The sequence below is a fragment of the Molothrus aeneus genome, chromosome 3, assembly GCF_037042795.1.
Source record: "Molothrus aeneus isolate 106 chromosome 3, BPBGC_Maene_1.0, whole genome shotgun sequence".
NCBI lineage: Eukaryota > Metazoa > Chordata > Aves > Passeriformes > Icteridae > Molothrus > Molothrus aeneus.
This window is the reverse complement of record NC_089648.1, coordinates 56,226,374-56,253,890: the sequence shown is the minus strand read 5'-3', so window position 1 is coordinate 56,253,890 and position 27,517 is coordinate 56,226,374. Positions and strand designations below refer to the sequence as shown.

Sequence of the window (27,517 nt, the reverse complement as noted above, 5' to 3'; positions counted from 1 at the left end):
TGCAAAACAAGAAAGTGCCTTTGCATTTAACAGCATCCAGTAGGAATGATTGAATCTGATTTGGTAATCCATCCAATTCAAGGTTGTTTGAACAGCCACACCACAGCAAGGGGGGAGCAGCATGGGAGAATGATTAACTTAATCCTCCTGCCTTGTTTGTTTGATGCTGCCTCACTCCAGTGCAAGTCAATAAAACTTTGAGCACCGACACACACAACTTCCAGCACCCTCCAAGCTGGCCCAAAATGGGGATTAGCAAAGCTGCCTTTCTCCTTCTGTTCTTTCTCAGCTCAGGTAAGAGTCCTTTGCCTTCTGCTTGCTTGGGTGAGGCTGGGGCCAGACCCTTGCAAGCTCCATGTGAGGAAGGTAGGTCCCCAAATCCCTGCATCACAACTCCCCTGGATGATGGTGGATTTGGGGCTTGCTGGGCAGCAAGAGCTGCTGCTGAGCAGAGTGAGAGCTGTCATTGCTCCAGGGCTGTGTTCATTAGAGACATCAGAAGAGGAGCAGCCTTGGTGTCTGCATGGGCACTGATGGCTCCCAGCAAATGTTTCCCCTGGCCAGAGACAGGGGCACCCTTGGGGAGCAGCCTGTCAAAGGCTTGCACGGCTCCCTCTGGTTGCAGCAGCCTTTTGTCTTAGGTTTGGGGATTTTTTCTCCATTATTTCCAGCCACTGTGATCCTTATTCTGGTTGCTCTAAAGTTTGTTAATGCTTGTGCAAAAGAGAATCATACAGGAAGGGAAAGTTTGTTCTACGCACTGAAATTTTGGTCTTTTTCATAACTACATTCTTGACAGTGAATTTTTCATTCCATGGGATAGGGAGACCAAACCTGATCACTGTTAGTTTCTGCAATATTTTTGGTACAGAAAGATATTTTTGTGGAAGATGATAAAAATTTTTGAAACACACAGGAACTGAATTGGGCTCTTTAGATATATTTATATGTATTTCATACATATGAATATTCTCTGTCCTGAAAACCTTAAACTCTAATAAAGTGTGAGATTCAGACCACACAGCTTCTTACAGGCATCTGTATAACCACACAATATGTTGTGATTGTAGTAAAAAATACAGTTGTGAGTGTGCTAATGCTTATATAAAGATATGATAAAATAGACAAACATTTTACGTGTGCAGTTTTAAAACATAAGAAAAAGGAACAGTTAGGAAAATATATGGGTAGATTTTAGCTGGAAATATTAGACATGCCCCAGCATAGAAAAAAATCTGTTTTTCTAATTTAATGCTAAGAGTTTTTATCTTTAAATTCTAATTTCTAAGCTTTGTTTTAGCAAAAGAACAGCCTCTGTAAAATCAATTACCTTCCTCAATTAAGTAGGAATTTTATATAAGGGAGAAAAATATACAATTTGGGCTTTTATCTGAAATATTATACTTTTGTTTTGTAATCCTTTATCAAATGGTAGAATATATTTGCATTTCTGAATAAGATAGCAATACATCTTTCTGAGACTAAAACATCATAAATATATGGAAAATGGTAGCATGAAAATTTACTGCTTTTTTATTGATTGCATATTTTCCTTTTTATTTTCCTTACAAGTAATGTCCTGCCATGTAAATATAACAGAAAAGGGGAAAAATATTTTTATGACCCAAATCAGTTATGACCCTGTCAATATTTCTAAAATCAAATGTTGTATTAATAATGACAATATTGTTGCAAAATGTCAAAACAGAACAGAATTAAATTTGCATGGATGCTGTACCATAATAGGAGTTCTTTACTTGTTTTCCTTATGGAGAGCATTGCAGCATCCCTATCATTGTCTTAACCTAGTTTAATGTTTTGTCTCAAAGCTCATTTATTCTAAATGTTTTTGTTTTGAAGTAACTAGTGGAAATGTCATTGGACTATTTTTCACTTACTCTTTTGTTTTCCAGCAGCTATCCTTTTCTTCCATGCATACTGTTAAAGTAACTGCCAACCCTTAGGGACGAGCTCTTCCCAGGGATTTTTAAATCCAGAAAAACCCCGACAGTAACTTCTATGCTCTTGCAATTGTATGAGAGGAAGCATAATTTGGCTTTTATCCCTATTTTACCAGCTTCAACTTGTAGATGCAAAAGGATCTTTAAGAAAATACCCAATTGCAGGCTGAGCTGTCTCTCAGGTGAAGGAATTTAATAGCAGGACATTATGAGCCTGCTTCACACTGAAGAGTGTTACTCAGGAAAGGGAGGAGCTGTAGCCTTCTTCAGCTGGAAAGACATCACTGAACAGCCCAGTGGAGCCCCTCTCACAGGCCATGGGTCTGAGTGGGACAAGGAGGCTTTTTGTCCCTCCTGCTGGCATTGGGCCATGGCTGAGACAAGGGGCAGAGAAAGTGAAGTTCCTCTCTGCAGCATGGCTGTTATTCCTGAGATTCCAGTCATGGTCTGGTTCATCCCCTGTCTGCCTTTTATTCGGCAATTGCGTAAGGCCAGGCACAGAAGCACAGAGCAGGACTGAGATGTCCTGCAGTGACCAGGGGCCAGGGTGTCTGTCTGGGGTTGAAACCCTAAGAACAGGTAACTCCCAGGGCCAGATGTTCGTCAGAAGAGTCATATGCTCCACTGATAAAGAAACTGTAAAAATCATAGGACTCATGCAATTCCATGACTCTGCAGCTGGAAGTCATGAAAATCACTGTGCTATGCACTAATTCTGAGATTGCAGAGCTCTAACAGGAAAATACTAAATGCCAAAGTCCTTTACAAGAAGAAATGTTCTTGAACACTTTTTGAATTTACCATTAAACATAGCTGTACTTTTTAGTATCCTATATATTTGACATGCAGCTGTAGCCCAGAGGTTGTTAGGTGAATTTATTTACCAGTTTAGTGTCTTAATTCATTGCAATGGAGGGCAACAACTGCCACCTTTATTATTAAGCAAGTTCAGTACAGGGTTATTACAAAAATGACAAACTGAACATCTGACAACCCCAGTGACTGAGGGTGGTTTATTTCTTTTAAGAGGAGCCTTTGTAAGGAGGTTACTAATAAATCTGAAGTCATTCCATGAGGACAGATGGACAGCAAGGGACAAATGTTGTTCCACACCTTTCTTGAGCCCCATTTCTCTGCTTTGTCCAAAGTATGCATGGCCAATATTTTCTTTCTGAAACACCTCCCCTTTTTTTGCTCCTTGTGTCATCTTTTGTGCTTCCATTACTTTATACCATAGGTTTGTGTTATCACTGTTCAAGCCATTTCTCTGTCCTCCCTGACACTGTGTTTTCAGTGATGCTGCCTTTTGCCATACCAGGAAGGCATTTTAGATTTACCCATATTTTGTCACCATTAACCCAACTATTCCAGTAATTAAATGGTGATGTCACTTGACTAGGTGACAAATAATTTAATGTGAGAGTTTGAAATAAATCATCATTCCCATTTTCACTCCTTTCTCTCTTTTTCATTTTAGTGCAAGGAAGTGTTTTAGACCGCTATGTGAGAACAGAGGGAGCTTGGTTGCTCAATCCAATGAAGCAAGTTTATAGAGCAAATAGTGATGAAGAATGTGCAGAGAAATGTGAAACTGAAGAAAAGTTTGCTTGCAGGTAATTTCCCACACACATCTTTCTTTGCAAGTGATGGAACAATATGCCTTTTTTACCCACAGTCTGAAATTTCAAGGGTTTTCTTATGACTTTGTGGGGATTTGAGGTTTGCTGGAAAAACAAAAACTGTACACAAACAGAATGCCTGGGACATATAGATGAAGGCAGAAAAAATAGAGAACGTAAGAAAGTTATGTTGAACTTTTATTGAAAAACATTACAATATCTTGATGCACAGCTTGACATGCTGCAAACAAACTTGGCATGGTTTTATCAAGACTCTTGCACTCCTGCAATAAACAGTCATAATTAATGTGTTGGAAATTTAGGATAGGATTGCTTATTTTAATTGCATTTCCTATCTTGCAGATAAATCCATTTTTCAGAATTTTACTAGAATTTGGACTTAGGTAACTGCTATTTACTTTGACAAGGAGATGGCCACCTAAACCTTAATGATTCTAAACCCTTTCAGCCAAATCCTCTCGCTGCACTTGCATTAACCAGGCTCAAGGGGCTAGAAAGTATGAAAAGTGTTGATGAACCTGTATTGTTGGCCTTTGCTCAGGTTTCTGCCCCACTGGAGCCCATTGCTCTGAACCTGAGGCTGCTGGATCTCCTGTGCCAAAGCCTTGCAGCCCACTGAGCTCCAGCAGTGTAGCAGGAAACTGGGGCACTGAGGAGAAATGTCCATTGCTGTGGTGGGAGGCAGTCTGCACATACAGGGCAGAGGGGTTTTCTCTTCCAGTGTAGCACTTCTGCAGCATGCCTTTCTGAACTCAGCAGAGTGATTGCCTGCAGTGCTCTTTCAAGCACTTGGTTCTACTAAATGCTTTTATTCAAGGCAGGGATACAATGGTCCTGACTTCTTAACTGTGTTTTGTAACTTTGGGTTTTAACTCCAAAGAGAAAATGAGACTTATTTTAAAAAGGTGTAAGCCTGAAGGATGACAGGGGTCTGCTGACTGTAGAAATACCACCAATTCCCCTGGATCCAGCTTCACTCTGAAAACCACAAAGAGGGCAGAGCTGCAGTAGCTCGTGGTTCAGGATAGTAGGGAGGAAGGCAGAGAGGGCAGGTCTGTATATTCAGATTATATATTTACAGTTGGCAGAGAATTAATGTTCCCTTTTGAGGCATATTCAGACACAGTATCATTCTTTAGCTTCTGCCCTAGGGTCTAAGCCTGCCATCACTTGGCATTGGAATGACATCAGGTTAATGCCTCCTTAATTAATTACGTGAGATCTTTTACAATCAAGCAAGAACTGATGCTGTCTGGCAGGAAGGATCTGGGGAAAGAAAGATAAATGTTAGTTAGAGCTTAGGACCAGGGCAGCACTGCAGCATCCTAACATTAATGCTCCAGACCAATCTGTTCAGATCAATACTTCAGACTTGTCCCACCTTAGAGGTGGATTGGGCCATGCTCCTTAGTTACTTTCCTACTTACAAATTTTACATTACTGACAGCTTAATTGGCTTAACTGGGCATAACAGCTTTGTTGTTACCCATTAAATGTCATGCTGCTACTGCTCTTTTCTTTTTGGTCCCAAAAAACAAGCTGTAGGAATTATTTAGCCTGTCAGAAGGTTTCCTTAGATGCTGTTCTAGAGGCTACACTATCTGCTTCAGTTTTGCAGTTTACAAAAGGCTATGACTTATGGAGTGCTTACTCTCAGAAGAGTTACCACAAGATAATTTAAGGTCCTGGACTGTGTTTTATCTGCTCCTTGGTAACTGCTGCGTACTGAAGAGAGTCTAACTCCTTGAATGACCACTAATATTTTTAAAATAAGGTCAAGGTGCCTTGTGTATATATCCTCTTCAACATGGTCTCTTGAGCCTCTGGCAAGTTACAAATCCCTTGTTACAATTTCTTCTTGTAGCTCCCTTTCAACCTAGGTTTGATATGAACACTTAGAAGTGAAAATCACCACTGAAAATATGAGCTGCAATACTCAGTGATTAGAAATATCAGTCTTAAATATTGATATTGTCTTAATATATAGAAATTTTAATCTCAGTCTTAAATATCGCTGAACTGTAGTGTTTGATAAAACGACAACTGAATACTCAAAAATGTTTTCAGGAAAATAAGCATATATTAAGTATTGTTTCTTACATTGCTCTCTCCTCTTACATTTGACAGGGCCTTCTTATTTACCAGTAAAGACCAACAGTGTTTAACACTGACTGAGAACACCAAAACAGCAATGATATTCAGAAGAGCAAATGCAGTTCTTTATGAAAAAAGAAGTATGTCTATATCTTTTTTGTATTATTAAACTGTGGTTCAGATAAAAATGATCTATTTTTATAGTATTTGTATATTGTTGTCTTATGTTTGTACTCTTCAGTTAATTAATTGGTGACATTTTTATCCCATTCTTATTTTTATTATGTCATTAATTGACGTGGTGAATTTTATGAATATTTTTGTCATAGATGAGGATTATTTGACAGAAATTATCTCTAATTCTTTCTGAAAATAGGAAATGTGTCTCTGAGGAATGGTATCTATCCAATTCTTTATCCTGTTTCAAAAATTATCACCTTATGCCAGATGCAAGGAAACAATTGGGTTTTAAGACTATTTTTCAATTTCATTATCAAGCATGGAGCTCTTGTTGTATACAGGGAAGAAGGAATGTGGTTTATTTTTAATGTAACATAAATTTCATTGTGCTGTTCACTGACTTTAATAATACAGTAATACTTGACTTTAGTAATAGAAAATGAACCAGGTTCTCAGCTGCTGAAAATCATAGAGTGGTTTTGATGGGCCAGTTTCCAAGCAAAAGGCAAGAATCTCAAGAAGTTGATAGTAAACACCCATAAGCTTCAGAGAAATGCATCTTTACTTCTCTGTTGACCTTGATGGCTTATCCCTCCCTGTGGGCTAAGACAATGCTGTGTCTATAGCAGCTGCCAAGGAGATTTTAGACAGTAGTTCAACAGCTTTAGCTGGATTGCAGCCGAACATCCAAAGGAGATTTTGTTCAGGCACTGTGGATAAGTGCCTGATAAGGAAGATAAGGAGGTAATTTTTCACAGAAAGGTGTGTAAGTACTGGGCCACATTGCCCAGAGAGGCTGTGGAGCCTTCACCCTTGCAGATGTTGGCTGGCCACTGCTCTGCTCAGTCTCACTCACGTTAGAACCTGAATGCGCCATTTCTGGGGCTATGGACCAAAGACAACTGAGAGTCCTTTTCAACCTAGTATTTTCTGAAGCCTTTGGCCAGCTGCATTTTTTTCTGTAGGTAATTTAAAGTTTAGAACATTAGTTCTTTCATTATACACAGAAGCAGGTGGGAATTTCCATACATCACAATTAAGTAATACTAAGAAATCTTCTGAAAGTTCTCTTTTAGAAGGAAAACTGAGTGAATCAATTAATAAGTAACAAACCTAAAAGATTGTATGAGTAAGTTATATGTAAGTAATCATATTGGTTTTTCTTACTGTGATCAGGAGCTAGATTGCAATTTTGGTTTATTTTTGAGACATCCCTTGGATTTACTGAAGTTAGAACCTGGTACTGCAATACTCACTGGGAATTTGTTACTACATGTTTTGGGGCCATAGACATGTGTTTTAGCTTCTTGAAATAACAGAAACACACCACTAAAAGTGTGAAAAACTGTTGTTTGACAAAACCAAAATTTCCAAAAATTGCACCTCTGCCTGCAGAAACCAAAAGATGGACCTTGGTAACCTTGGTATCATAAACATCAAATACACAATCTCTTGTGTATGTGTCAGATGCTGTCTGTGTTGCTCATTTTTGTATCTGCAGTAATTTTTTCAGTCTAAGCAATTACTTGATGAGACCTAGTTGCTATTTATCATTGTGTTCAACGAAAAGGATGACAATTACTATAAAACTGACAGTTTCAGAAGTTATTTATTTTAATAGTATGTGCTATAAAAGAGAAAGTTAATCTTCCCTGGCTTACAGTAAAAGTAATAAGAATTAAAGCTGCATTTGGGAATTGTTTCCTACATATCTGTTTGGAAATAGTTAACCCAAGGGACATGGGCTGAGTTTGGGGATCAAAGTTAGGAATTTGTCATCAGAAAGGAAAAGCCCTGAAGGTTATATAAACGGTCAAAAGTTTACACAAACAAGAAGAGTCAGCACTTGACTGATTCAATGTTGAGTGATTGAGGGGTTTAATGTTATTTTATTGCAAAATTGTTTGAGGGATCCAAATGGCTTCCAGCTAAAGTTTCTAGAGTAAACTTGCCTCTATATATACATTGAAATAAAAGGATTCCTAAGGGTGCATCTATAAATTCAGGTCTAAAATATCAGCCCTCAGAAAAGCTGAACCATATTTTGGAATCAAATATTAGTTCTTTTCACTGTGGGCAAGACAGGTCTGTGTAAATGGCATTATTTCTCCAGATTTCTGTTAATCTTCTGCTTGTATGTCAGCTTTGTTACAACTTTGATGCAGAGAAAAACTGTTGCAAAACTCAATCCCTACAAGTATTTGGTTTGGACACTACTTAAAGACCCTGAGACAAACCAGGTCACAACCTAAAAGACAGATTGCTTCCCCAGGAAAATGGTAAATGAGTTTCCTACTTAGTTTTCTGAGCCAGAGGACATGTTACCTGACAGTGATTGTCCCTAAACTGCAGCTGTCTTGTCTTCAGCTGAATTCAGGTGACCATCTTTAAAGATTTGATTTTAATTACTATGCATAACTATAATAACCTCATAGGAGGTAAGAAAAAGAGAATGTGTTTCTATTTTGTTATAGTATCTATTTAAATGTATTTAAAGTGTTCTTTATTATTTAAATCTACTATGGTGTGTTCCCAAAATAACTGGGTTTTGTTACACTTATTTCTCTGGAATTCTGGTGCAGAAATTCTTTTGCTTTCACATACATTTTTCAGTCCCAATTAAGTCAAATTAGACATCAGCTATCTAGCAGGTTTTTACAATGTAAAATGTCTAGTTTTGAGAACATAAGAAAGTCAAAATATGATCAAACATATTCAAGTGTGCTGTCATGAAAATGGATTTTGTGTATGCTAGAATCCAATCGATATATTGTGATACTGATTAATCACATATCATTTCAGTATATCTTCTAGAATGCAAGGAGGGAAATGGAGTGGATTACAGAGGAACAGAAGCCAAAACTCAGAAAGGTGTGAAGTGCCAGAAGTGGGCTGATAATACCCCACATAAACCAAAGTAAGATCTTTTCGTATCTGTTCATATGTTTTTCTGAAATTTTGTTAAGCCATACATATGTTCTAATTTGTCTTGTAAGCAACTTTTTTGGTGTTAGAAATCTCCTTATAAAAGATTTTTCTATACCTATCTAGAATAAGATAATTCTCTAATCTGAGTTGTTACTCAGAGACCTCTAAGTGTTGCTACATGATCAACAGAGACACTGTCAGCCTTGGCAGTTGCATTCAAATTTTATGGGCTTTACATGAGCAAAATACTAGACAGAGAAACATCTGGTTCTGCTGAAATTAGGATTTTTCAGTAGTCTCACTAGAGTAAGAACTTCTTCTCTTGCCAAAGTATAACATGTGGCAGATGAGATAGAGGTGCATCATTTTTTCAGTGAATCTACAATTAACAAGGCAGTATTTCTTGTATTTAATAAAAACCCCCTAACTGGGTTTATTTAGTAACCTTCTATTCAGAAGCTGTAGCATTGAGGTTACAGAGGACTCTTACATTTCAGCAAATACGTTTTCATTGTGTCTCCCAGCGAACATATCCCAGAGGAGGCAGTTCCCTACGTGCCACATGGTACCCTGCCTGAGCAATAACTGCTGGAAACCAATAGCTAAGAAAATGCAAGTATTAAGGGCATAACTGGCTGTAGAGGCACTGTATTTCTTAAGTCTATCATTGTAGCACTTCTAATGCTTCAGCAATTGCACACACTAACTCTTAGGGGCCCTCTAAAGACCAGCATCTACAAAATTGTCCTCAGATAAAGATTTTGTTTTTAGAGCCCTGAGCTGAATAATTGGGACACTTTCCTTATTCTGTAATCCCATTCAATTCTGTTCCAGTTACACGCCTGAAAAATATCCCAAAGCAGGACTGGAGGAAAACTACTGCAGAAATCCTGACAAGGATGAAAAGGGACCCTGGTGTTACACAACAGATCCTGATACCAGATTTGACTACTGTAACATCCCTGAGTGTGAAGGTCAGGACACACATACTGACTTCTTTCCAGTTTTTGAAAGATGTGTTAAAGAATGTGAAGTTATTCAGACACTTTTACTTTCAATTGAGCATTTGTTTCAAACTTGAATTTAGCTCAACATGAAATTTTCCAAAACATTTTCAACATCAACAAGGAAGATATCAAGAAACCCTGAAAACATCAACACATCAACAGTGTTTTTTCCCTAGATAAAAAAGGCGTGTATTGATATATCATAAAATTAGAATTGAACAAAATGACAGTTGCTAGTGCAGAACTCAATAAAATGTGACAGTAGCAAAGCACAGATTTTAAATTATATATTAATAGATTCAATTTAGCTCTTTTAAAGCCTGTAGTCTGTAATGTTGGTTTGTTTTTTTTTTTTTCATGGAATACTACAACAACTAAAATGACTTTAACAAGTTGATGGTTAAAGTCATCTTACCAAGGAAACTAAGCTTTTACTTAGCCAAAAAATGACTGTACTTCAGCCTCGTGCTCTTGTGCCTCGTGTGAGACAAGTGGCAATGTTTCTGGACCAGTTCATCAGAGGCTTTCTGTCTCTCTTGTCCTTGCTCTGTCTTGTTCCTACAGTAGAGTGCATGCACTGCAGTGGAGAAAACTACCATGGAGTAGTTGCAACAACAACGTCTGGGCTTGAGTGCCAGCGCTGGGACTCCCAGGAACCTCACTCCCATGGATACCTCCCAGAAAAGTGAGTCAGGTTCTGTGATGGTCCCTTTATCACCAGTGGTGGGCTAAAGACCACCCTGCACCAGACAGGAGAATTGTTACAGCTATTAGTAGCTTATCTTAAACCCTAAAAATCTTATTTTTCTGGTTCAGTTTTCCAGAGAAGGATCTGAAGAATAATTATTGTCGTAATCCTGATGGAGAACCTCGGCCCTGGTGTTTCACTACCAGTCCAACTAAACGCTGGGAATATTGTGACATTCCTCGTTGCAGTGAGTCTGCCTTCTAGGCTTCTTCCAGTCAGAGTGGTGTGAGGAGACAGAACAAACATAAGAGGTCCCAAACATAAAGAAAAGTATAAAAGACAGCTGAATTTTATCTCAAAGAAAAAAATTAATTACTTTAAAATTAACTTCTGATAGCTTTATTGAGGCTAGACATTTCTGTCATAGGCATTTCTAATGGTTTTGTCTGGAGCACATCTCCCTTCCTTGATGTGTTTTCCTATGACCAGGCATTTCTGCTGTTTTTTCTGTTGTTCCTCTTTTGATTCCAAGAAGTTTCACTCTTCCTGAAAATACTTTGGCTTTTGCTTTGCTCTTCCAAATGAATTCTCCACCTTTTCAGTTTTCTTTTCCCCTAAAGGCCTGTCCTTGCCATTATACTTTTTCTTGGGACTTCTCACTAGACCTGATCCTTGCTGTCTCTCACCAGTCAGAGTATATCTATTTTACACATGCACCTGTCTGTATCACTGATGGGCCAGACACTTTCACCCCAGTTTTCTTCACAGTATTACCACTTGCTTGCTTTCCAGATCTGTTCTGATGAGGCTGCTAGCATTTTCATATATTGACTTTTGTATCCTGTCTTCTATCCTGGCTGCTGTAAAGGGGCAGATGCAAGTGCCCTTCTGGCAGCCTGATTGCTTGTGAAGAGTTCTTCACAAAAAAATGGGAGAAAGAAAAGTTAAGAAAGATATCTTTAGATCTTTTATCTGCCTTTTGGACTTTTCAAATATTTTGATATTTAGAACTTACCTGCAAAGAAATCTAAAAAGCCCATTTGATTATAAAGATCAGAGTGGTTTGTTGGTTTAGTTTTTTACTATATCTAGAAGGCACTGATTAATTTCAGTTCCTTTTTCTGTAACAGCAACACCCCCACCACCTCCTGCCCCAGGACGCCAGTGTCTCTCAGGGAGAGGAGAAGACTATCGAGGCACAATATCTGTTACTGAATCAGGAAATACCTGTCAGCACTGGAGCTCTCAGTCTCCCCACAGACACGCCCGCACTCCTGAAAACTATCCCTGCCAGTAAGTGAAACCCCTCTGTTACTCCGTGTCCATGAGAAATACCAAGTCTCAAAATTACTTCAGTTTTCTTCATCTGTATAGCAAAGTCCTTCAGTTACACCAGCATTCATCACCTGCTGGATCTCATATTTTCAATTTTTTCATACATTTCTTTTTACTGACTTCTTTTTCTTGAATACAGCTGTGTCCTCTTCTGACTTTCAAGCTCTTCTTGGCTGACTTTTTCCCTCCTCATTTCATCCTTGTACTGTATGGTTGCTCAGGTGAAACTGTGAGGAACAGCTATGATATTTGCTTGGGGCTAGATTCTTTCACCCTAGATTCTCTCTGCTGTGCTACTCTTGACTTCAAAGTATTACAGTCTCTTAATTCATTCATCAGTTGTGCAGGTATCTGGTTTAGCACATCCAAAACACCAGCAAATTGCAATTATTCATGTAACAAATGGCATCAGTGAATACAACATTAAACTAGGCAGCAAGAGATTCTCCATTTGTTCATAACTTTTAATAGATTTCCAAGAGAGAATTTTATCAGTCAAGTTTTCTGTTCTAGGGGCCTAGATGAAAACTACTGCAGAAATCCTGATGGTGAGAAGAGGCCATGGTGTTACACCACCAACACAACTGCCCGGTGGGAATATTGCAACATCCCCTCCTGTGACAGTGCCAAGCCAGAGGCCCCTGGTAAGAACAAGAGACAAGTGGAAGTCAAGGGTCATCATTGTTCATTTTGAAAAATCTCCTGTGACTCTGCTCAGTTGCATTGCTGCTGTCACTGTTGGCATTGCTGTGTCTAGTTTTGCTTCTGGGTGTGATGTGGAGCCCACGCTGGTGTGTGCAGTCTGGCAGCTAAGTGCAGAAGGTTTTAAGTCAGCTGCTGCCTCAGATCAGGAAATTTTGCAGGAAAAGAGTCTTTTAATTTTGCCCAGTGGTGGTTACCTCCACTGATATATTTTTAAATGCTCCATGGAAAAGTTAGTTATCTTTACATGCCAGTTCCTTAAAAACTGAATCTGTAGCAAAAACCTAAGATAATTTAGTATCATTGAACCAAGACTCCATAGAAAACAATGAGAAGAGAACTCTCCTTACACAAGGTAGTCTTGTTCCACACATAGGTGTATGGCAAAGACACAGGCAACCTCCATCCTGAAAAAATTTTGATCCATATTTTGATCCATATTTGGCTTGTTATCTGAAATAAATCCCCATGTGTGACAGTGAAATTAAGTACAAGTGCTTTTAATCTAGAATATAATGAAAATTTTGCAAGCATCTTTTGAGATCTTCATTTTGATTACTGTCTGAGAAGGATTCTGTTACAGAGAGCATGCTGCGGTGGTCAATGAAATACTCTGGCTTCTTGTTTTCTGTTGTCTTTCTATGCTTAAGCATCAATGTCAAAGAGTTAAGATGCAAGAGATTGGTTTCTGTTATTCACTACAGCTGTTGATGTGCCTGAGCAGGCTGAAGTTACTGAGGAGTGCTATCAGGGCAATGGGGTCACTTACCGTGGCACAGCTTCTTTCACTCGCTCGGGAAAGAAGTGCCAGGCCTGGAGCTCAATGTCGCCGCACCGGCACAACAGAACGGCCAAGAACTTCCCCAACGCGTACGTGTGCTTCCCATTGCCAGGTTTCCTTGGACAGTGGTCATTCCATTGAACTTGTTTTGATTTGCATCATCATTGCACAACAATGATTATAAAGCTGGGAAGGGAGTGTACTAGATAAAAATAATCCCTTCCTTTTCTTCTTCTATCATGGAAATGTTTTTTGTTAACTTCATCTTGAAAGAAACCACAGGTGTCACTATTATACTATTATACTTGGACTAATTAACTGTGTGTTTCTACATTGCTTCTAAGGCAATTAATAGTTATAATAAATTTTCCCTTATGCTGAAATGAACTGTTTCTATGCATTAATTTATTAATGAGTTTAAGTCTTTGCTTCCTAGTCTGCAAGTCATTAAAATTTTGAAGAAGGGATAGATTGTTTTCTTATTCATAATATTTATCACTTATTTTTTCTGAAATGCAAAAAATGATTCCTTTTTAAAATCTATTGGCATATTTGAAAAAAATAAAATAAATTATATCTTTGCTATACATGTATGCATTTACCTATCTGGATTTTAAAATTATATTCTACTTTAAGTGTTAATCAGCGAATAAGTATTTGGCATAGTTAAATATTTAATGTATGTGTCCTGATTTCTTTCTGCTCTAAAAACAATTTCAACTGGCCATGACAGAATGTACATGATAAATGGTATATGCTAACTCTGAAGCAGATCTGCTTTCTAAAATGTTCTTCTGAGCTCTCCCCAGGGCAATGGCATGGATAGGAATATAATAATATAATCTGTTTGCATTTGCAGGGGCCTGAGCCAAAATTACTGCAGAAACCCGGATGCCGACAGCCGTCCGTGGTGCTACACCACCGACCCCAGCGTGAGGTGGGAGTATTGTGACCTGAAGAAGTGTGACGACCAGGGGCTAGAGACTGTACCTAAGCCTCCTCAGACAGCAGAGGAAACAAACCCTGGTGAGAACACTTTCAGCTTCCCCAGAAATGCTCATAACCAGGAAGCTGGTTTTTATGGAAACACCTTCAAGAATTTAATGAGAAATGAAATACGGGAAACTCTAAATAAATACAGAATTTAATACAGTATTGTATCCACACTCTTAATTTTCTGAGCATTTTTGTAGAATTTTATAGCAGGGTTTCTGCATTAGGTTTTAGGCAAATATCACCTCTTTTACCTGCTACATCTGGCAATATTGGAAACACGAGGAAGCAGGTGGCTCTGCTGTGGGAGGGCAACTAGTAATGACAGAAAAATGGAGCAGTGATGGCATTTTGCTGGCACCTGCTCCAAAAAGTCTTTTCCTGTGCCATGCTTTCACATTTCTAGGGTTCCACTTACCATCAAAGGGCAGCTGGCTTTTTTTGATTCAGTTCAGATGCAACTCTGTTATGCAGTAGATGGTTAGAGTACTGCAGCTTTCTTCTTAAAATTTTTTTTGCTATGACATGTTTCACTGGTTAGAAGGTTAACAATTTTGGCTGAATATGTGTTGCTGTGTTTTACCTACTGTAAAATGTGGCATTGGACAGATATCACTGTCTACAAGAAAAATATTTTATGAGTGCATGGTATTTGTAGACCTGATTTCTGGAGTCTTAAAGGATTGACTAAATTTAAGCTTCTTTTATTTATGACTTTCATGATCATGAAGAAAATTTTTAAGATGCAAGGAAATTAAAATATCATGTTAGTCATCCTTGACACTATGTAGCCCTTATTTCCTCATCTCCATAATATGCAGGGTGTGTAAATTGTAGTAGTATTTCCTCAAATTTATCTCTGCTTCACAACCATCAAGTATTGATGTGGCCCAACAGCTCATAGTTAACAACCATTTCCTTTCCTTCATTTTACACAGAGTGCATTATTGAAAATGGTGTAGACTACCGTGGCACAGTGGCAAAAACTGCAAGGGGCAGGACTTGTCAAGAGTGGAGCTCCCAGAGACCTCATAGCCACGACTATTTCACTCCCACAACTCATCCAAGAGCAGGCCTGGAAAAAAATGTAAACAACTGTTCATTTAATACTTGTTGTCATTGAGCTTTGCCTGTCTTTTTCAAGGTCCCTCAGCAAGCATTTGGTGACAGGTCTTTGTTAATTTCTTTTCCTCAGTTCAATCCAAAAACCTGATCATGATAATTCTTGCTGACATGACCAGTGTGGTCACTGTGGGACACAGAGGTGCCCAGAAGCTCTACTGAATGCTTCTGCAGCACATCCAAGGGGCTTCAGATGGGCACCTGCTTCTCCTCTCTACTGAGGACTAACCAGACCTGGTCTGTGGGCAGTGCCTCTGTCTCCTCTGACAGAAGGAACACCTGGGCTCATAGGTTTCAGTAGTACAGGTGATGTGGTGATGAATTCAATGTTTGCTTGAGATACATAGCTGATGGATTGTGGACCCCCGTTCCCCACTAATTCCCCTTCAGCCCTCCAGCCTCTGCCACAGCCTTTTATTCAGGGCTATACCTGTACCTGACCATCCTGGAATGCAATCTCCCTTTCTAACCTTCATCTCCTTAGTCCTAACAAATGTACTCATCACCAGCTCTTTAGCCTTGTAACATCCCATTTACAGTATTTGCCTGATCTGTGACAAGCTTTGTATGTGATACAAAGAGCTTGTTTGATGCTGACAGCTTGAACTATTTTTTTACCAGGTAGCTGACTTTAGAACTTGCTTTAGTCAATTCTTTGATGGCATCACATACCCTGTATTGAATTCCAGATTGGGGAAACTGTCTCTAAAAAGCTGCCTGTCATAAATTCTTGATTCTTGCACTTGTCAGGGGCTCTTGGTAGCATATATTTTCTCTAAGACATGGGATATGTTTCAGGATAGGGAAGGGAACTGGAAAAGATGCCTGGTAGCATGCAGTTGTGTGAGGTGTGTGTGCTGAGCAGGGATCAGTCAGTATGCCCAGGGAAAGCCCAGAGAGGGATTCAGCACCTGCATGAGGGGGAACACTGCAGCCCTGCACCACCCCAGGCATCATCAGGTTGAGCAAGAACAGCTTACACAGCACTCTCCTGTCCCTGAGTCATGCAGCCAGAATGGATGTGGAAAGACCTCAGGACTGATCATACTGCTCCTATTAACTGCAGGGAAAGCAAGAGTAAATATTTTCTGTGCTTTAGAAAGCTTCATCCAAAGTCAAGATCTCCTAATTTTTGAGATCTCATGGATCCCAGGTTGCCCTAGTGAAGCTTAATGTCTGAAGGCAGTTGAGGAAGTCTGATTTTTATTATTCCAAACTCACAGAGCAAATAGAAAAATGAAATAATATTTGACAAAAGGAATGGGAAGTCACTTATAAGAATGAAAATAAGAAATATTTCCCAAATTTTATTTTATTTTATTTTGAAGCTTTAATTGCTTGGCCTTTTTATTCCCTGGTTAATAGCTGGTGCCTTTATTCTTTGTTACAGTATTGCAGGAATCCTGATGGAGATGTGAATGGACCTTGGTGCTACACAACAGACCCGAGAAAAGCCTGGGAGTACTGTGACATTCCCAAGTGCCGTAATTATTCCTTTAAACACTAGTGTCTCCCTTCCCCTTAAAGAGTACTGTCTCCCTTTCCTGTACCTTTTCATAACAGCTGGAGAGTACTTGGTGTTTAGTCTGAAAGACTGATCTAAGTGCAATAGATATAGATAAGAAATTAAGGCTGTTGGGAAGTCATGTTCTCAGGGTCTCTGTCTGAAGACCTAAGATTGGTCTTCCTTGAAAGCCCCAAATGCACCACAAGATATGGAGGCCACTGAAGCTTATGGAGTTTTGTCATGTGTTTCAAAATGGGCAGTTCCAGCAGAAATTTCCCCTGCCCCAGCCTAATCTCCTGGCATAACTCTGTGTGTGGCCTTGCTGAACAAGGCACACTCTTATACCAGCAAAATCTTTGCACTCCCTGCTCACGTGGCTCTGGTTCTGTTCTGGATGACAACCAGATTGTCCCTCCTCTGATATTGTACCATACCTAGTATCTGCAAAATGCATCTGACCCTAAATGTTTAACCAAATGCCCTTTGTCTTTGTTAGTAGTAATCAAGCTCTGAATGAGGTGGTGCAACAAAGTCTACGATGATAAAGTTTTATAACATTTTGGTTTCCAGTCCTTTCATGTCATCAACAACAAAAGCTCTGCTAGGAAGACAGGTAGCTCTCAAAAGAAGAGTGACTTTCTTGCTGCTTTATCCCCTCAGCAGTGAGCAGAAGAAAATGTGCTCAGATCAAAACCCAAAAATGGAGCAAACAAGAAAAAGAAAATTGTTGTTGTAAACACACTGGACCTGTGAAAGTAGTACTGCAGTGAATGTGTTGTGCTGGGATTCTTAAGGAAAAAAAATCACATTTTCACATCACTATTGCATTGTATTTTGATGATCCATTTCTTCTTTAAATTAGTACTGGGTTTTTTTGTTGAGAAGGTAATCTAAAGAACAGAGGAAACATGGAATTTGCTTTTAATTTCTTTAGTTAGCTCTTTTTGCTGACAAAATTCTAAATTCTGTGTTGATAAGACTCAGTTCACCAAGGCCAAATAAGAACTACTTTTTTAATAACTCAGAGAAATATGAAGTGCCAAATGATCCTAAGATAAGAGTTGACAAAATTTTGTTCCTCAGAGACAGCCTTAGAATTTCACAAGACTAGTTTAAAACATCTGCCAGTGCAGCTTCTGCACTGCTGATGTCCATAAGAGACCATTTAAAAATGGTGGAAGACTTTATTTCTTTTTTCTCTCTCTTTTCTTCTCCTTCCTCTTCTGTTTCTGTTTTGGGCTTGTTTGGTTGGGTTTTTTTCATCTGACTGTAGAGCTACTTGTGTGTAATTTGCTGGCCACTGAGAACTGTATGTGAAAAAGAAAAATTTACTAGGCATTTTTAGGTGTTCCAGATGAAGGTAACCTAACAAAATATACATGATATATGGTATAGAATTACTTGAAGAGAATCAGAAGCTGAAGTGACAAATGTAACAGGTTCACCTTCTAGCTCACTGAGTTCATAGTGAATATATAGCAAATCACTTAAGTTCCTTACAGCGATGTTTTTTTCTTATTCTGAAGCTCCTCCTCAGTATGAATGTGGGAAATCCAAGTTCAGACCAAAATTGTGTGCTCAAAGGATTGTTGCAGGGTGTGTTTCACACCCACACTCCTGGCCCTGGCAGATCAGTCTCCGTACCAGGTATGGTTATTCCCCATTACATTGGACTCTACATGCAAAGAAACCTTGCCTCTCACACAGTGTTACAGTAAGTGGTTCAGGCATTATAAACTTGATTTTCATTTAAACATAGCTCAAGGCTAAACACTGTGTGTGCTATTCTTAAAGAAGGTCATTTAGACAACCAAAGAACACTATTTTGTGACAAATCAGTTGTTAATTGTTAATTTCAAGAACATTTTCAGTAGAAGGCAGAATGACTTTAAATCTGTCACTATATTCTATAAAAGAATCATTTTCCAATGAATAAAAGCAACAGTATGGCTAGTACACCTCTTGATCAGTCCTTCCATGTAAAGATTTGATCCTACTGGCAAAATTATTAATAAAACTGGTAATCAAGGCCACTTGCAGAGCTTTATGACTGTGATTAGAGCTAGAAGAAGTCAAAATCTCTAAAATGGTGAACCTCACTACACACAGGGTTTTTTCCAGTAATAGAAACACTGACTAAGAATGAAGATCTAGGTGTTTTCATACAAGGCCTCCTAAAAATGTCCATGGACTCTTACTATCATTGTAAGAAGCATTATTCTAGGAAAGCAAAACATTTCTTAATGAAATTGTGGACTAATGTCTTTAGTTTGTAAAGGCACACATGTTGGAAATATTACCTGATAAATCACAGTAGGATTAACTTTCCCATCTTAAACCACTGCCCTTTTCATGACATTTTGCTCTATTACAGTTATGGCATGCATTTCTGTGGGGGAACTCTGATAGATCCTCAATGGGTTCTTACTGCTGCCCACTGCTTAGAAAAGTAAGTATCTGTTATAGCCTCCACCAGCAACTTCTTACACAAGATAGAAAAAAACAGGAGAAACAAGAGACCTGATAACTAACCCAAGCTGGCTGCAAACAGCTTGCAAGCAGTCAAGAACTGAGCCAAGTCTATTTGTCATTCATTAAAGCTGAATTTTGACTGTAAAGCGGACTGACAGTGATAACTCCTGCCAATTTGATTTCATGTGCCATTATAAGGGATTAAATTTACTCCAAAGCTGGCTATCTGGCTTTGACAGAGCAAGGTGCTCAGTAACATTGAAAATGGTCTCTGGTCTGGTTGTGTATTCATCAGCTCACCATGTGCAATCATTTCCAATAGGTCCTCACGACCAGCTGCATATAAAGTGTACCTTGGATTACACAGAGAACTGGCAACAGAGCCATCAGTACAAATCCGTGATGTAGAGAAGTTGTTCAAGGAGCCACGCAGAGCAGATATTGCTCTGCTCAAACTGAGCAGGTACCTTCTTCCCTGAAGCACTCCTTTGTTCTCATGGGACAAGATGACTAAAAAGTGGTTGCTGGTGTTGTAGAAATGAGTGTTTCTGCATACTCTGTGTTCAATTAGTGATTTGAGACCCCCTCTTCCTTCCCTTTCTGCAGAGGCTCCAGGGTTTCAGAAAGGGAAAGGCTGCCTTTGGGAGGGGAGGAGGGCTGGGGACAGTTAGCCAGGCTGGAAATGCACTGGGTGTCAGCTGCTGCAAGGTGAGGCAGTGGCAGCAGAACAGCAGGAGGTAATGCCAAGTCTTTCAGTCTGTATTTCTACATGCTTGTACCTTGATAAGGTAATGATGATTGAAACCTGCAACATTAGCATGATGCTACTCCGTGCTGTTTCCCTGCTGTGGTGGGGAGATTTCCTCTGCCAGCAGGGCTGGCCAGTGGGCAGGCGAAGAGTTTGATGTAATGCCCAGTATGGCCCCTCTTGCATCTGTTCCCATTCATTGGAAATGCCCTCTGTGGAACTGTGCAATCAAAAGGAATTTGTCCATGCAGCCGCCAGATGTGAATGTGTGCTGCTTGGCCTTTCAGTGCTGTGGCTGCAGGGGCAGCTTAAAAATGTGGTCTTTTAAATGAGCTTTTGCTGCGCCCAAAGGCAAGTCAGATGGCAAGTCAGATGGACTTAGGTTCTGCTGTGTGCTAAGTGTCCTGACAGAAAGTGATTTCAAATCAGACTGGATGCAGAAAGAGCAAGCTAACACCTAGGTGTTAAATGCCACTAAATTAAATCCTTTGTAATAGTTTTGTAACTAGGTCCTGTTGGTTATGCATTAGCCTAAGTCAAAGCCTTCTCCTGGATTAATATTGGTTCTTTTTATGTTTCGCTTTTGTGTATCTTGTGTATCACTTTCTGTGGGTTTTGAGCCTAAAAAGAAATTTTGCATGTCAGAAAAAAACCTCAACTGAAACTAAGGATTTAAATGATAAAAGGCTAAATATATATAAAATCTTTTTAGAAACCTGAATTAGAACCTAGTATTAAGTATAATCATGCAAATGATTGTTCCTCTTTGTTCATTTCAGACCAGCAGTCATTAATAATCATGTAATCCCAGTTTGTTTACCAAAAGAAAACTCTGTGTTAGGAGGAAGAGAGGAGTGCTATGTGACAGGCTGGGGAGATACAAAAGGTGAGACAGCATTGACATGTTTAAAAGCTCCATGTTTGCAGACTGGTATATACTTGTGTCCAAAGTGTGCCCTCTCTTACAAGCTATTGATGAAAAACTTGTTCCATCAAAATTCATCAGGTGCTGCCAAACTTCCCACTGTCTCTCTGACTGATTCTACTAATTCATTCAGTGCCATGTAAACTGAAACCCTCTAAATAGATGCTAAAAGAGGAGAAGCAGAGCTAAGGAGTCGCTTCTCTCTCAGTCCATATGCTTTTCCCCAATGTGGGCTTTTGCCCAATTGGATGGAAAGTTTTCTAGATTTAGGTTATCTCTTAATCACACAAATATGACTTTGCTCATTCTCTTGAGTGATTCTTCCTCCCAACCAGGCTGGTTTGCATCTCACACAAATAAAACCCTCATTTTCAAAACCTCTCACTCTGTCTTGGTTCAGAAGTGCATTGGTACCTTCTCTGCCTCCTTTCCCATCATGCCATTTTCTACTGTTTGCTTCCTACCTAATTTCTTCCACACAAAATTCAGATATAGAGAAATAAAATGGCTTGGGAATGGCTACCACAAGTATCTGTGGGTACTGGATCCACATGGATGTACTGTGAGAGCAGGAAGGTCAATGGTGGGTGGTAGAAGGTGGTAAGTACCATAATACTGATAATGCTTACTGATTTTGGTATATATTCATATTGGGCCTGGGAAGTGAATGCACAGTGCACACTATGTTGATTTTACTGCTTATCCATATCCTGATATTTGTGTTTTGTGAATATGATAATTACCTTTGTCATTCATTCTTTTTTCGTCTCATTTTCATTTTCAAAGGTACTCCTGGTGGGGGCTACTTAAAGGAAACTGGCTTTCCTGTAATTGAGAATAAAATATGCAACCGCCCTGAATTCTTGAACGGTAGAGTTAAAAAGCATGAGCTCTGTGCTGGGAATATTCATGGTGGCACAGATACCTGCCAGGTAAGAAAGTCTGTCAGCATGACAGTCAGTTGTAAGCACATTCAAATCAAATAGGGCATTGCTTTTTGGGCTTTAGAGGCCCAGAATTATCCTTGGGGGGTTACCACATCACATGTATCTGAGCATAAAAATGCCCATGTATTCTTCTCTTTCCTTGCTCCCTCATCTGCTGCTGGGAAGTGGGGCAATTTTTCAGATAAGCCTGAACTCCAGAGCACATGGTGACACACAGTTGCACAAGTCAGGTGTGTGGAAGCCAACTTAGAATGACAAAAGGTCTGACTTTCTTTCCCCAGGCCCCCTTGCTAGCCTCAACCAGATTACCTCCAATGTCCAAGTTAGCTCAGTTCACAGCATCTCAGTTAGCAGTCAAGGAAGGATGCAGTGGAACCTGCCATGCAGGCAAAACAAGGGCCAAAGGAACTATGAACTTCCAAGTATCAGTGCCCCAGGATCATCTAGTAATAACAGAAACCCATGAAGACCTCAGAAAAGAGACTGAGGGAGGAAGCACAGTTTAAGTTAACAAGGGCAATCAGATTATTTTTCAATAAATCCCCTTACTTCAAAAATAAATGTAATGCCTGGGTGACATGAAGAGGGCTTTTATTATAAAAGTGTTCAACAAAATGCATGGAAAACTCTTGCCTTGCTGGAATTCCAGTGTTCCTTATAACTCCTGTGTCCTTTGCATGTAGGAGGTACTTCTGTTTCTGTGCCTCCTGTGGGAAGGGTCTGTCCAAGAAGGAATCATCCTGTTCTTTTGCTGTTTAGGGGGACAGTGGAGGACCTCTAGTCTGTCTGGACCAAGATAAATTTGTCCAACACGGAGTCACCTCTTGGGGCCTTGGCTGTGCCCAACCCATGAAACCTGGTGTTTATGTTCGAGTCTCCAACTACATTCCTTGGATTAAAAGTGTGATGGAAAGCAACTGATCCTGGGTACGGACTGCCCTCTCCTGGAAAGCAGCATGCACGTCAGAAATACAAGATTCCAAGTGCAATATTAAAGCTACAATCATTCATAAGAAAGTAAAATAAATATGATCATCCATTTTAAATTGCTATAAATTAGTAGTCATTGCCAAGAAGCCCAGTTGACAGTCCATTACCCTGTTTCTATATGTTTTATAATTAGTTTGCTATGTCTGACAATAGACTTACCCACCTCTGAAATACATGTTGAAAATTCCAACCTTAACTGTAACTGGACACCTGAATTTTAATTTTTTTTTAAGCTCTAAAATGACATTTTCTTTTAAGGTCATCATTTTCAAGATGTTCTGCTTCTAACATATGAAGAAATGAGAATACTTTTTATTTTCTAAGAGTTGTCTGAACCTCTTACCAATTTGATGCTACAAACCAAAGAAGAATCTCACAGTACATATCTTATATTCCTGTGAAGTTTTATTAGTTATATCTGATAGCATTAAATACATGGGATGGAAAAAAAAGGAAGGAAACACCTTTGGTTTGTGTTTTCATATTTTTTATCATCAAGGAAATACATGTGTCACGAAGGTATAAATGTTGCATCAAAGATATAAAACAGTGAATAAAAAAACCGCCTCACCCTGAAGTTAGTACCTAGTAAAGAAAAGAAAAGAAAATAGCTATCAGTAGGTACCACAAATAGTGACAATGCATCTACATATTATAAAATTGTATACCCATAGTACTCATTTATTTCTTCATATAACATTATCTGACTAAATAATTGTTAGATGTACATTTTTCTCCTCTAAAAGAAGATGATGTACACATGTGGTTATAGGGAGTGTAAGCTTAAACCTTTCAAAATGCTTTCCAGGGAAAGCTTGACTCATGCTTGCCGAAGTGAAGCAATTGCTGACTATGAACTCCTGCTCACATCCTGCTCTCTGGCAGATAAATCAGGGAGCTCCCCACAGGCATCTGGAGACCCCCAGCTCTGCACGGGGTCCTTCTGGCATCCCCTGGGTCCTTCTGGCATCCCCTGGGTGTGCTGAGGCTATTCCAAGTAGCACAGCTACTTCCTGGGGTGGGATTTGTCCTGTCCATTTTCTGCACTCCCAGACAAGCCAAGCTGCATGTCTTTTTAAAATTGTCTTTATGTTTTGTAAGCTTGCACTTGCTGAAGAGATGTGCTGCATCCTAGGAGTTTTGGTTTGGTTTGGTTTTTTTCCCAGTGCCTTAAAGGGAGATGAGAACTATTAAGCATTATTAGGTGCCAGGGTGATTTCTGAAGCTTCTACATCTGGAGTCTGATTCTGGGAGATGAAATCATCTCAGGGCATTGCCTTCCTGACCAGGAGAACCGCTGATAAAGCACACACCACCCACCTGTCTGGTCAGAGGGATCCACTGAGCACAAATACCCTCCTGCATATTTTCCACATATGTATCCACTTTGTCATTAAGCCAGCCAAGAGATTTGTACAGTTCTTCCTGACAACAGAAATTCTGTGTTGCAGCTTGGGCTTTGATTTGTTAAGCTTTTCAGACATGAACTCTTGAAGGCATGGTTAATACCTGGCTTATGGACAGAGAAACCATTGGCCTGGCTCTCCTTGCCAAACTGGCTAGAAATTTCTGGATATGCCTAAATGACTGCAGAAGTCCCACCTCATAACGCTTCAAACAGTGCCAGTCATGGTCCTTTCCTTCCACAAGACTGTCAGGGGCAATAAAAATGGTGACTTTTTGTGGTAACCCTTTGTACAGACTGGATAAAGTAAGCCAGTACATGTGGTGGCAGTGGCACATTTGACCCAAAATAGCACTTCCATCTGTTTGTTGGTCCAAGAAACCTCTTTGCCAACAGGGAAAACACACTTGGGTTTCTGAGGTCACATTGTTTGTGTGCCTGCGGTGATGGTACGGTGACACTTTGTCTCTTGTGTACCTCACATCTCTCCCTGTGCCCCTGGAGGACACACGTGCAGGACAATTATAGCTGACAGAGTTCAGGCCCTCAGTGAAGAGCTGCCTCTCACAACAGCCATTTTAGTGTCAACACATGCATCTTAGGAGAACATTGCTTTGCCTCCTGAGAAGCTTGTGGGACTTTCCTGTAAGTATTAAGCAGTTGGAGGCACATATGAATTTAGAATAACTCTTTTTTTGAACAAACAGCCTGTGCCGTGGTCTGCATGCCCAGGTGCATCCATCTCCATGCAGCTGGTTTTGCTTGGGGTTCTCCCTCACTGAAGCTGTTCACCTGCTACCACCACCTCCTCTGTCATCTCTCCCCCACAAGAGCGTAACCCCACCATTACCAGACTGCTGGTCATGCACCACGTTACACACCCACTACACCTTCAAGAGGCAACACAAAGTCTCATGGAGATGGAAGGGTTTTTCAACTTAAAAAATCCCTGTTAGGGCTAAGAGTTAGCACAAAAGCAACGACTAAATACAAACTCCACCTGAAGTTGCTGCAAGATTAGAAGTCAAAACATATGCATAGGCTTTTTCCTGCTGTCCTTTACAAAACAAATTTTTAAGAAATAAATATATTCAAACTTCTGACACTACCCCAAGCCATTTTACCTACTGAAATTTTTCACTACATTATCTTTTGAGCAACACATAATGCTAAGCAAAACAAAGCATAATCTGAAAGAAGGAAACAAGTCTTTACATCTCTCATTTCTCAATGCATTTTAGTTGTCCACAAACTGAAGAAGCTGTCAAATATTATTCCCATTTATTTGGAAAGTCATAGCTTTAAAATATCTTTCCAATCTCTCTCAAGCTGCTAAAGTGTTTAAGACACCAATTTAAAAAAAAATCACGAAGACGAAGCACTAAATGGAAAAGGGTGGTTCAGCTCACCCAGCATCACATGTGATTACTTCACCCTGGTTCTCCAAGGTGCCTTCAGCGGGGGCTGGCTGGGCTGAGTTTTGTGGCTGGGGGTCTCACTGAGACACAGCATCTGGCCAGTGCAAGCCCACAGTTTCCAGTTCAGGGCTGGTGTCTGCCAGCCAGCCTTGGGCTATCAGCCATCTACAGAAGATTGTATTGGTCTAGGAGAAGTTTTCTCCTTGTAGCAGTAGCTCCAGTTTTGTGTGGTGCTGTCTAGATTAGCTGTATATATTGTGAGATGTTAATTTAGTTTCATATCTCCAAGTCATTACTGACTTTTGCTAAGCATACCTTTGACCTTTGCTGTGCCTCAGAGTAAGTTAGAAACAGCCTTGAAAGACAGGCCTTTATCACTAACTGCCTAAAGTGTGCAAACATTTGGCTGGGATTATTATTAAAGGTCCTGTTTTCCTCCAGAAGGGCTGATGATAAAGGCAGTTGCTGGGAAAAGGCAGGGAGAGTTGGGAATTGCTGAAAAGCACAGTATATTCCTCACCATAGGAAATCCTCCCGGGCTCCTAGGATGGTGAGACTGGAGCAGTGATCATTCATTTTCACTGACTGTACCATAGTGCTACTGATTTGTGGTATGAACCTTCCAAACTCAGTCCTATATTTGCTTGTGCCAAACATGGGGGTTTTTTGTGAGCTTATAAAGTTCTTCACAATATCTCACTGACTTTATTTATTTCTCTGTTGGTAAGGGGACACCTTTTGAATGCCACATCTTTTCAAGTCCTTCCCTGCAAGGAGCGTATTGTTCACTAGTCAGTGGCCAGGACACAATTCTTAACGGAGGTCATACAGGAGAAGGGAAAGGCAGTCTGTCCCTGGAATCTGCTACAGAGCCAGAGAGTTATCCTGTTACATGTCATCTTCAAAGGAACAATTAACACTTGCCTCCCTTCATAACCAAAGCTCCTGGCTCATCCCTGCCCAAGACAGCTTGACATCTCTGTCAACAATCCCAAAAAAGTAATCCCGAAGACAGAAAGATGACAAATAGTGATAATGAACAGAATGCAGAAATTGCAGGTCATCTTGGCAGTGGTGAGGGTGAAGGAATATGTTTTGTAGGGATGGGCATGATTTGCAAAGGAAAAAATCAGCATGCTCTTGAAAGAGGTGTTTGAAAAAGGACTCAGCAGAGGAGAGCAGGCAGAAGCCCTTCCCTTGGAGGGATGAGGGGTGTCACATGAACCCCAGCTGTGCCTGGGGAAGGCACTAATGGGCAGCAGGACAATCTGTCCTGCAGAGCTAATGCCCTGTGCAGGGACTGACACCTAAATAAAGCCCTGGAAAGGTGAGGAGGAGACTGCTTCCACATTTCAGAAAGCCCTTGAACAAGGAGGGAAGAAGGCCAATTGTTGAAAAGGGTCCCTGTGGATGACAATCAGACCAGAGAGAGGTTCTGCTGATGCACACTGCTGATTTCCATCCCTGTCAACCAGGGAAAATGTCACCCTGATCAGTGCCCTCCTTCTTCAGCCATCATAACTTCTATTGGTCCAGATTCTTCAGGGGCACAGGAAGACAGGTTAAAATAGTCATCCTCTCCTCCTCAAAGTCATCTAAACAAGCACTACCATTTAAATCCTTCCCACACAAATGTAAATCCAAACAAAACAATAAACAAAAGTCTCAAATAGA

At 39.9% G+C, this 27,517-nt stretch overlaps 1 protein-coding gene across 1 annotated transcript; it reads left to right on the top strand.

The window, feature by feature from the left end:
* The first annotated feature begins 245 nt into the window (after positions 1-245).
* LOC136553966 (plasminogen-like) lies at positions 246-22,951 on the top strand. Its single transcript, XM_066545737.1, has 19 exons — positions 246-294; positions 3,439-3,574; positions 5,729-5,835; positions 8,678-8,792; positions 9,638-9,777; positions 10,375-10,495; positions 10,627-10,745; positions 11,629-11,791; positions 12,347-12,477; positions 13,240-13,405; positions 14,176-14,342; positions 15,248-15,396; positions 16,822-16,915; positions 18,465-18,585; positions 19,313-19,387; positions 19,733-19,873; positions 20,938-21,044; positions 21,870-22,015; positions 22,790-22,951. Exons 1-19 carry the CDS (start codon positions 246-248, stop codon positions 22,949-22,951), a joined length of 2,409 nt encoding a protein of 802 aa, XP_066401834.1.
* Positions 22,952-27,517: the final 4,566 nt, after the last annotated feature.

What these genes read in the sequence shown, in the direction of transcription:
- LOC136553966 (XM_066545737.1), top strand. Translation starts at nt 246, where the DNA reads ATGGGGATTAGCAAAGCTGCCTTTCTCCTTCTGTTCTTTCTCAGCTCA. An exon ending in AGCAGAGGAAACAAACCCTG is followed by an intron (nt 14,343 to 15,247) that starts GTGAGAACACTT and finishes CATTTTACACAG; the next exon opens with AGTGCATTATTGAAAATGGT. An exon ending in GTGGCACAGATACCTGCCAG is followed by an intron (nt 22,016 to 22,789) that starts GTAAGAAAGTCT and finishes TTTGCTGTTTAG; the next exon opens with GGGGACAGTGGAGGACCTCT.